Source organism: Gastrolobium bilobum, unplaced genomic scaffold (assembly GCF_033153095.1).
Source record: "Gastrolobium bilobum isolate Gb01-03AN ecotype WA unplaced genomic scaffold, APGP_CSIRO_Gbil_v1 utg51561, whole genome shotgun sequence".
Lineage (NCBI taxonomy): Eukaryota > Viridiplantae > Streptophyta > Magnoliopsida > Fabales > Fabaceae > Gastrolobium > Gastrolobium bilobum.
Genome location: NW_026898689.1, coordinates 9,232 through 19,735, shown reverse-complemented (window position 1 = coordinate 19,735; position 10,504 = coordinate 9,232). Strand labels below are relative to the sequence as shown.

At 35.1% G+C, this 10,504-nt stretch overlaps 1 protein-coding gene across 2 annotated transcripts; it reads right to left on the bottom strand.

The window, feature by feature from the left end:
- Nucleotides 1-3,230: 3,230 nt before the first annotated feature.
- On the bottom strand, nucleotides 3,231-9,680 carry LOC133318411 (uncharacterized). Of its 2 annotated transcripts, none has more exons than XM_061520398.1 (9): nucleotides 9,478-9,680; nucleotides 9,270-9,392; nucleotides 6,144-6,224; nucleotides 5,972-6,060; nucleotides 5,803-5,877; nucleotides 5,111-5,172; nucleotides 4,962-5,018; nucleotides 4,636-4,812; nucleotides 3,231-4,287 (listed from the first exon to the last, which is right to left on the bottom strand). In XM_061520398.1, exons 2-9 carry the CDS (start codon nucleotides 9,390-9,392, stop codon nucleotides 4,220-4,222), a joined length of 732 nt encoding a protein of 243 aa, XP_061376382.1. In that variant the 5' UTR covers nucleotides 9,478-9,680; the 3' UTR covers nucleotides 3,231-4,219. The 2 variants fall into 2 exon arrangements, with proteins under 2 accessions (XP_061376382.1, XP_061376383.1); XM_061520399.1 differs by having other exon boundaries at nucleotides 4,962-5,015.
- Nucleotides 9,681-10,504: the final 824 nt, after the last annotated feature.

The window sequence follows — 10,504 nt, the reverse complement described above, 5'->3', positions numbered from 1 at the left end:
AATCACAAGGATGGACAAAAGGTTTAAGAGAAGAAGATATCATCATAGAAAATGCCTCCTAGACCCAATGGTATAAATGTCAATCAAAGAAGGAATGAAATTTCAACCAAAGTTTCCCACATGCACAAGGTGGAACCTAGAAGGTTCAAAATCCAAAGAGAGTAGTAATGGGCAAGAACAAGTTCTCATTTGTTTACAAAGGCCAAGGCATACCAACAAAGCCCGGCACAGTTTGTAGATTGTTGGGTCCTTTAAGCATGCTGACAGGGGTTCGATCCCTGGCCGCGTGTATAGAAAAGGCTTTGTTGGGAGAGGTTGTACCCACGATCGCGTGATCTCTCCGCCTCGAGGGGATTAGTCTTTGGCTTTCGGCTGGGAGATACCCTTTGAACAATTTCAAAAAAAAAAAAAGGCCAAGGCATCAAATGTCTTTACCTCTTGTGTTTGTTCACTTGTGAATCCAATGAATATAAGGTATATATCTTATAGGCCTTAGGTAATAGAAAAATTATATGCACTTGATTTGAATGCTAAAAGTTATGCATAACACATGTTTATATCTATAGTTATTCACTTATATGTTGATTTCTGACATAGCTTGTCAATCAATGAGGGTGGACCTGAAGAATTGCAAATGTCAATGTGGCAAGTTCACAACATATAGGTATCATGCAACCACGTCATAGCAGTGTGCAAGGTAGCAACCATGAACATTCATCAATACGTGGATCTTGTATTCTCCATGCATTACATTGCTTAGGTATATGTTGTACAATGGTATCCAATCGGTAAAGAGTTATTGATTCCACCAGGACAAGAAAATTCTAGGGTAGCAAACATTCTCTAGAATTTCAATTAAATTCGAACCCATAGCTGATGATAGAACTAGAATAGATATTTTCTGTTTCCTAAGGGTTCTGTCAATTGATATGTTTCTACAAATAATTGAAATTCAATTTCTTGATCTGTATCTTCAATCTTTTGTGTAATCCCAAATCCAAACTTAGTACACGAAAAAGGAAGACTAAAGTCTTCAAGAATACAAAATGAGATGGATTAGGTTGAATCCTCAAGCAGCCAGAGTAGATGTAGACATTGCAAGCAAGTTGGTGATAACATACGTACATGTCGAATGAGGATTAAACAAGTGTGATTGTATTTTGTGAGATGTATGAAGGAGTTATGATTGTATTTTGTATTTGGTTGAAATATACCTTGTTGAGGCGGTAGTCAGCTGTCCTCGTTCTCCTCTTTTCTGTCCATTATCAAATTGTCATCTATAGTCCAAATATACTAATACATATGGAATGAATAAAGATTGCACCATTCGTATAGCTAAATGACACATTGGTACAATAAAACTTGGTTTGATGCATAACAACAGAATTGGTAAGCAAGGTAGGGGTTATAAAGCCAATAATCTCCTCCCCAAGTCCAAATGTACGTGAATGGATATAGAAACTCACTTGGACCCAAAAATATCGTGGAAAAAAATTTGGACAGTCAAGTTCAACTGATTTACTTGGGTAACCTATACTGGTCTACTCAAGTACAAATTTTTCTCCACCAGATTTTTGGGTCCACTTGAGTTTTTATAACACTCGTACATTTGGACTTTGGGAATATCTTTTGGGTTTCATAACACTTACGGATAGTCCTAACCAATTAATGGTACAAACGAATGAAGGACACTTGGTTCCAATATACCAAATTGTCAATTATCTCAAAGAATGAGCAAAGCATGATTCAATTGACATATACTCATACATTTGAACTTGGGGAGGGGATTTGCTCATGTAAAATGTAATGCCTCTTTTCGGATCCATTTTAAGCGGCAAAATAACAACATTATGCTAAAATTAAAACATAAACACAATAAGCATTAACAAACATTCATTTCATTAATAAAACTTCATTACATAAACGATGAATACAAAAAAAAGGACACATACATCAAGATCCTAGAACAAAGCTACAAACATTAAAAAAGAACCCTAAACCTAATGCATATCATCTGAGTGCATTTCATTATCATCATCACCAACAACGATTCATCTACAGTCCTAGAAGCATGTCTGTATCCTACCTCCAAGCGACCCATCCTCGTCTCCAGACTAGTAAATCGATGCTCCATGTGTCTATATCCGCTAAACTCATGTGCCAACCCCCTAAAGTCATGTGTTAAGTAATGCATGGATGTCATGACATAATCAATGGTCCATCCACCCTCAAGAGCAGGAGGAGGTGGTGGACGAACGTCGGGCAGCGACATGTCAAAAGCGTCAGCACCATCATCATCGCCATCAGCATGAGCATCATCCATACGTACATCGTCGTTAATCGGGACTTTAGGCACAGGTGCACAATCTCACACTACTCCAACAGAAGCTTGCCAAACATGGCATTCCAACCCTTGTGCATATTCAAAGTCTCTGTCTCGATGGGCACACCAAAATATTGCAATATCTTTTGAATCTGGTACGCATATGGGAATGAACCAAATCTCGCAGTCTTATGCATAAGTATGCATATATAGTGCCTCCAGTTCACCTGTATGTTATGACGAATGGCCCATATCACAACAAAATCACCTTCAAGCACCTTCGCGTGATTATGCAGTCACTGGAACAGGATGTGCGTCATAACATAGAACAGTATACGTGCAGACACATTCAGCAATCCCACAGGATACTGAGCAAAACGGCCACGTATCACATCATGCCTCCGAGTCTCCTCCACAATATCATCCTGCTAATATCCATCAATAGTGGCACCCAATGACTTCAACTTGCAAATCCCTCTGATCATAAAGTCCTTCACAAAGCAAGTGTGTGCCACCAGATCATTGTTAAACAAGTAATCAAACGGCATATCTAAAATCTCCTCCTCAGCTGGCCTAGATGACGATAATCAATTATGCCTGATCTTAGACCTTTTTTGGGTCACGATTCTTTTTGAAGGACGTCTTTCAGCCATGAATTTCAATTACAAATCTGCCAAAGCACATAAAATTAATCAACAACACAAAACACAACATACTATTAAAAAAATCAAAAATATTTGAGACCGCACAAAAGAAAAAAAACAAAATTCAAAACATAGGGTTCATATAACATTGGGTTCACAACTTAAGGTTCATAACAAAATCAAAATTAAAATCAAACAAACAACCCAAAAAATGAACAAAGAAAGTAAAAATTCAACAACAACAAAAGGAGATTTCAGGTAAGGTTCATAAAAAACAAAAAACAAATATATAACTAAATATGATTCCAATCAGTTGAAGAAAGAGACGCTGATGACGAACTAGGAAGGACTGATCGATTTCAACAAGATTTCTGGGTGATCGCACAAAATTTTGGCTCCTATTTGAAAGGGTACACGAGTATTAGATATACCCTCTTGGCTGAAATGAAAGTTTTATAAAAAAACTTAGCTTGCACAAGATACTCGAGTACTTAAGCCTTTTACTTGAGTACCTTCAAACTCAAAAAATTCATGAAGAACCCTCTATGTCACAAAAACTCAGAAAATTCATGACTATCCTAATGTCACAAAAAAAACTAGAGTACAAAGCTCATACTCGAGTACAACTTAGTCAACGATCAAACATGAACAAATAGATAAAATATTTTGTTACGAAAGCAAAATTATAATATTTATTTTAATAAAGAGTAAAAAAGTCAAACATCTGTTCCTATAATGACTTAAATGCACATATGATATCACTGATTCACTAATGCACATATGAAGGTGATACGCTGAAGTTGCTGCCATAGAATTCAAATATTCATTTGCTCAGACTTAAAAAGTTAAGAAAGACCATAGAAAAATCAGAAATTAGAGTCTTCAAGTGCTCGTTAAAGACACACTAATCTATGACGCCATCATTCCCACCCAAAATTTAAAGAACAGGAATGAAACTTCGACCGAAGCAAACTTCGAAACTAACTTCATGCTATAATTCCTATTAAAAAATGTTACAAATTTGATTTATTTTTTTTTTTTTCAGTATTTAAACAAAGGACTAACTCCACCTATCGATGTTGGAAAAATTATAGAGGTTACAAAGGAAAACTACAAAAACAAAACTGCAGGAACAAGGCTGCAACACTGAACGCTTCAAATAATACCAAAATATTAGCAGATCTCGCAAATAATATGCAGAAGGGCAACCATCTGACAGAACATACACATGATAATCAACACCCACTATATATCAAGCAGCTGCTCCCCGGCCTGCATAATGACCACGTCCACGGCCTCTTCCCCTTCCGCGTCCACGGCCTGCAAAATCATCAGATAGAAATTACTATAATGTTCACTCAAGTAGCATGCAGGATGAGAACATTAAAATGCTGAACAAGAAGGATTAAAAGGCACGGAGGAAAATCAAAAAGACAGCAAGGAAAACAGTTGAAGAATTCAAATAAAGTAATTTTCTTCAGTATCTTCCGCAGCCTGATTTAATAGGAAGCACATGTAATGCAAATAGCACACTTAAATCCATTCACTATGCCAGCACACACCAGGCATCAATCAATATTTCAGCTGATAATACAACAATTGTAATTTAGGCATAACAACTCATCTTCATTGTCTACAAATCTAAATTCCATGAACTTGCATGCTTACCCCGTGAGGCAGGTGGTGCATCATATTCACCATAGTCATAGTACCCAACTGGCTGGGCACCATAGCCTCGTCCTCGTCCCCGGAAAGCACGACCCCTTGCACGGCCTCGGCCTCTGCCGCCAAAGCCACGTCCACCATCCCAGCCATCACCATTTTCCATACCCCCATTGTAAATTCCTAAGCATAAAAGATTATATCCTAATAAGCAACATTTGCATCTTTAAAAAATCCACAATAAGGAGTTCAACAAACCATTTCTGATCATTCTACAATCTATAGTACAGCCAATTACAGTGAAATAAGTGAAACTAAGTACTTGGCAATACCTCTACCCCTGCCCCTTCCACGACCACGCCCTCTTCCTCGCATCCTCGGTGAGCCTTCTGTATCACAGATCAAATTATAGTAAACATGCCATAATAAACATACTTATTTCACTTTTTTAAATAGTAAAAAAAAAAAACTTTTAATTCACCTCCATCCTCTTCATATTCAAATAAAGGTTTTACTTGATCAACTGGAAGAGGAGGTTGGTATCTGCATGAGGGGGAAAAAAAACTTAAAATACCAACAATGAATATAATTAAAAAGGGGGATGTATGTGATAAAATTTAAGACAAGGCCTCCAACTTTTTAGAAACAAGGAAATTGAAATAAGGGATGTTAAACTTCATGAGAGTTCTAATAATTTACTCAAACGTGTTTTAATAACAAATCTTTGTCCTCCCCCATTCCCAATTTGACAAACAATATCAAGCTTGTGTGACAATGAAGTAATTTTCTCCTTATCATCCATAACAAGATATAACACAGTATTTACTTCTAAAACAAAGTAACACCATGGCAGCTACTATGTATTTATTTAGCCCTTATATCTTGATCCGTAACTTGTAGAACTACAACAGAAGGAAGAAAGGCTTACTAACCTATAGTTCTATTGAATATAAAAACACAAACTCTGCACAAGTGATTTACCAGAAGTGGGGAACATTTTATTTATGAGCACAATTCATCAAAATCATAAATGATCATGATTTATCAAAGAGATTAACGAAGCCAATCTTAACTAGTGATCTAGTAGCATGTCTCATAAATAAATAAGCCCATTAAAATACAAAGAATCTAACAACTACACTAAAGAGATACAGATGTCACACAAGTTCTTACCCTGTGGAGGATGTATCCAGTTCTTTCTTTGACAAGGTAATTGTGATCATTGAAACATGGCGAGTAGTCTCCAAACTAAGCAAGTAAAACACACAATAAAAACATTCAATCCCATACACACAGAAATTAAGTATTTAATGGGGTAGAATAAAAGAAACAAAATCCATACGGAAGAAGGCCTTCTTCTAGCGGTTCCCACACGTCAGTTATATCAGTTGATCCGATTAGAGTGTTTTGATGCAGGCCAACAATCCTTCTCTGAAACAAGTAAACAGATCAGTCACGAAAGATAAACAAATGCAGACTACCAACATATTACATAGAGATCTCTATCCTCCAACCTTGATCAGTTCAGCAATCATTACAGTCTTATTTATAGCACGTCCCATTGCTTTAAGAACAATTTCGTCAGATCCTTTCTCCTACAAAAAATACATGTAGAGCAAGAATAAATGTTAAAAAAATGGCAAAATATTAATTTAACTCTAGATAAATTGATACTTTCACACACCAAAAATAATAAAATGGTGAAATCCTAGCACCATTTCAGAAATTTAATGTAAAATGATCAGGTAAACAAAGTAAAAATGAAAATATACAGAGAAAAGTAGGCCAAAGCAACAAGGAATTACTAAGAGGAAGATGATTATCCTAATGATAATACAATTTACAGAATATAAGTTTTTTCCCACTGAGACTGTGTGAAAGGAGAAGTTACCAAGCATCACAAACAGAAGAGTTTTGGGGATTAGTTTGTTGTTTCCTTCAAAACAGAGATGAAAATTTTGGAGAATATGGGCCTATTTGAAATTTGTTTCGAAAAAAAGTTTTTTGATTTTCAGAACAAAAAATCTTATAAGGCCTGTTTTGTTAAAAAAAAAAAAATTAAAATTGTAGCTGTTATTTTGTTTTTAAAATCAAATTTAGAGAACATACCTAAATTGTTTTTGTTTTGTGTTTTGACTTTTAACTTTCAAAACCAAAAAAAAAACATAGAAATCATTTATTTCATTAACTATTCTACTAAGTACAAAACAGCTTTGAAAACAAAAAAACCAAAACACAATCAAACACACCCTAAATTTCTAAAAAAGCTGTATAAAAATTCATGCTTTAATTTTTCACCCCTAGGGAATGTTTGGTGTGAGGGCAATATAGGGAGAAGTCCTAAGAGAATAAATTTTGGCATGGCATGGCATGGCATATCAGTAACAAAAAGTAACAATTTTTCTGGGAAGGAAAACTTCCCCCCATTTATGGGTTAACAAGTCGGGGGGAAATTATTGTCCCCTCCTAACCCACAAGCTATTGCTCTGGCCATCACTCTATTCCTTTGCACATGCTAATGATGCTATTCATTCTATTATCTTGGACTCTGTTCATTCTCTAACTCACGGGGCTCTCTTGTTGCTTTTTCTCTCTCGCACCAGACATGTGGATTTACCAGAAAATATTCTTCATTGACTTTGCAAAGTGTTTGTTTATTTTACTGGTTTTCTTTAATGATTGAATGGCCAAAGTTCAATTTTATATTTCAATTAACGGGTTTCAGGTATATTTAAGTCAAATATCAAATTATGATTGTCTAGAATGAGCTTTTCTTAGTATTTCAAAGCGATACTTATGGGGTGTATTGGATTGGGATTTCAAAGGATTTTAATGGATTATTTTTGGACAAAAAAATCCATTGGTATTCAATTAGGATTTTAAAGGATTGAAAAAAAATCACGTGGTATTCAATTAGGATTTTAAAAAATTTTACACTTAGAACAAAAACCCCAAAGTTTACAAGATTGATTGCAAAAAATTCCAAACGAAATTTTATCATGAATTTTACTGATTGCAATGTTGTTAAAAAGTAGAGTCTACGTAGAAATGGTAGGGGTGAGCAGAAACGTAAAATCGTAAAACGTAAACGAAACGAAAGAGTTTACTGCGAACAATATATATATATATATATATATATATATATATATATATATATCCAACATATATAAAACTAAAATACACCAATATATAGAAAGGAATTATAATTTATAATCAGTATATTCTAACAATGTTTTTATTATATAGAATGGTATTATAATTTATAAAACAACTTTCAACCAATGTCTTTAGTATATTCTAACAATTATAATTTGTAATAATTAGTAGTAAAAAAAACTAAGAAAGGCATTCAAGTAGTAAAAAAAGAAATGCATTCAATTAGGTGATAGTCATGTACACGAATATAGAATGAAATATAATTTTTTTTCCAACCATTTATGTCAGTAAAAAATGCTAAGAATATAGGAAGATAAATCACGCTGAGAGTGATAAGTAATAACAGCAGTGAAAGCGAACAGATGGAAAGGGGCATACTTTTAAGCGCAAGATTAGGCAAAACTAATGGACCATTGAAAGGGATGCTACAAGATGGGTACTTGCGAACAAGTGCAGTGACTACGATTGAGCTGAAGGCAGAAGCTCAGCAACACGAGCAGAAGTACGGTGCAGCACTACAAGATAGATGGTGATGTCTGCTGCGCTGCAACTGGGTGAAGAAGAAGAACGATGCAACAGGGTGAAGAAGCAAGGACGACAGGGATTTCTTTATTTTTTTTTAGAACTGAGTCAACTCGATAAACTCGCCGAGTAAACCGAGTTGACACTACGTTTCGACCCAGATCCTGTTTCTACTTCCGTTTCGACATGTTTTTGGTCAAAAAAACGTAGAAACGTCCGTTTTTACGTTTCAACACTACGTTTTAACAACCATGACTAATTGAGAAAATTATATTAGGTTTTACTTTTTTTTATTAATATCATTGCCATATGTTTTTTTAAAATCTTATAAATACATATTTTCCTTTCAAATTTTATAAATTGTATTAAAATCCTTTAAAATTCAATCTTATGAAACCTTGAGTGTAAAAAAAGACATTTTAAAATAGTCAGTCCTCCAATTCTAAATAGTCTTTTAAAATCTATAAGATTTTTTTTATCTCAAAAGAGTCTTTTAAAATCTTAATCGAATACACCCCTTATTTTCAACTAATGAACAAATGTATGTGGTAGGCATCAAACTTAAGACTATTTGGTCTAATCAGTAATAGATGAATTAACAACGTTTATCAGATCCATTGGAGCAATCAATTCTTCCGGCCACTCCATTATGTGAAGTGTGTATAAGATTTTATTTGAGAACCAAACACAATTTTTAAAGGGATGAAGCATAAAAAGTTACTCCAAAGTGACAAAGAAACTCAAATGATCCGTTAATATCTACTTTTATGTTTAAAGGGACACAGAACAAACAAAAGTAAGGCCGTTGACGGACGCTTATAGGGACACAGAACAAGCGTGTGTAAATGATTAAAATCACTCTGAATTTTGCCCAATTTTTTTTTGGTAAGAGTGCGTAAGAGACAAATTTTAACGGTTAAAAAATGCATTAAAGGAGATGATAGGGACATAGTGATAGTAACCTGAAATAGAGTGGTGGCATAGGTGATATAATTCCTCATCCTTCCTTGAGTAGTAATTCGTATCTCGTTCTCATTTATAGGACTCTCTGCTTTCGGCTTCTCCACCCTCTGATACCTATCCATCTGAAACAAACCACAAAAGCAATTCTAAGAAACAAAACATCAATTACGCATGCTAGGGTTTAGAGAATCATCTCATCTCACACACCGTTGTGTTGTGCGTGGGTAAGATGGAAGCGCAAATCTGGATGGATGGCTTTGGGGATATGCTAATGCTACCACTCTCTCACACACAAACTCTCTTCTTCTCAGTTGGGGGGTTTGGGGATGTGGGTGTGTGATTTGAATTTTAGGCCCCAAAACAATCAAAGAAAGAAACCCTACACGCGGTGTTTGCTCATAAGCTCTCAATGCCAAAGCAGAGGAATAAGGCTGATGAGTCCTGCTATGAGGTCCCAGTTTTATCGCCAACAGATCGCCAAACACACCCAATGGGCTTTTTTACGGGCCTGCCTACCTATCATCATACTATTTTGCATGGAAAATAATGAGAGAAGATATTTTGACTACCAAAAGTTTTTACTACCACCTTATTACCTATTTAATCACCATTGGATTAACATTTTCTCTCTCTTCAAAAACTTTTTAACATTCTCTCTCTTTGATCCAATGGTGATTTGATAGGTAGTAAGGTGGTAGTGGACACTTTTGGTAGTCAAAATATTCCCCCTCGGAAATAATAAATAGAAACTACCAAAAAAAAAAAAAATAAGATAGAAAAATCTACTGATACATTAGAAGTTAAAATAACTATAACTACTTAAAAAAAAAACTATAACTATGTATTAACTAGGGGTAAGGGGTAAATGAATTATCTCGGCTTTTTGACTTTTATAACTCTTTATTAATAATTAATTCAGTTTTACTTTCATTATAAACTATTTCGAAAATTTGACCCCCTCCAAAAACATAACACCAATCTGTCCATGTTTGACCGTTGACCACCAAGACTACCCGGGTACACCCATACTTACCTGGTATTTTTTGAAATTTTTTGCTTACCCGGGTAGGGATGTGTGTACCCGGGTATTGTTCTTCGCACCTGAGAATTTGCTTGAATTATTTACCCGGGTAGGGAGGGGTGTACCCGGGTAAATCTCGACCAGAAACCCCAATATCAATGGGTTTCGGCTATTGTTGTGAGATTTAGATTTTTTGCCCCTTAAATCTCTCTC

Excerpts from the sequence above, each read along its gene's own strand:
- LOC133318411 (XM_061520398.1), bottom strand. The coding sequence starts at position 9,392 with ATGGATAGGTATCAGAGGGTGGAGAAGCCGAAAGCAGAGAGTCCTATA. Across the intron at positions 6,061-6,143 it reads TGATTGCTGAACTGATCAAG|AGAAGGATTGTTGGCCTGCA; the intron begins GTTGGAGGATAG and ends TACTTGTTTCAG. Across the intron at positions 5,019-5,110 it reads TGAATATGAAGAGGATGGAG|AAGGCTCACCGAGGATGCGA; the intron begins GTGAATTAAAAG and ends TCTGTGATACAG.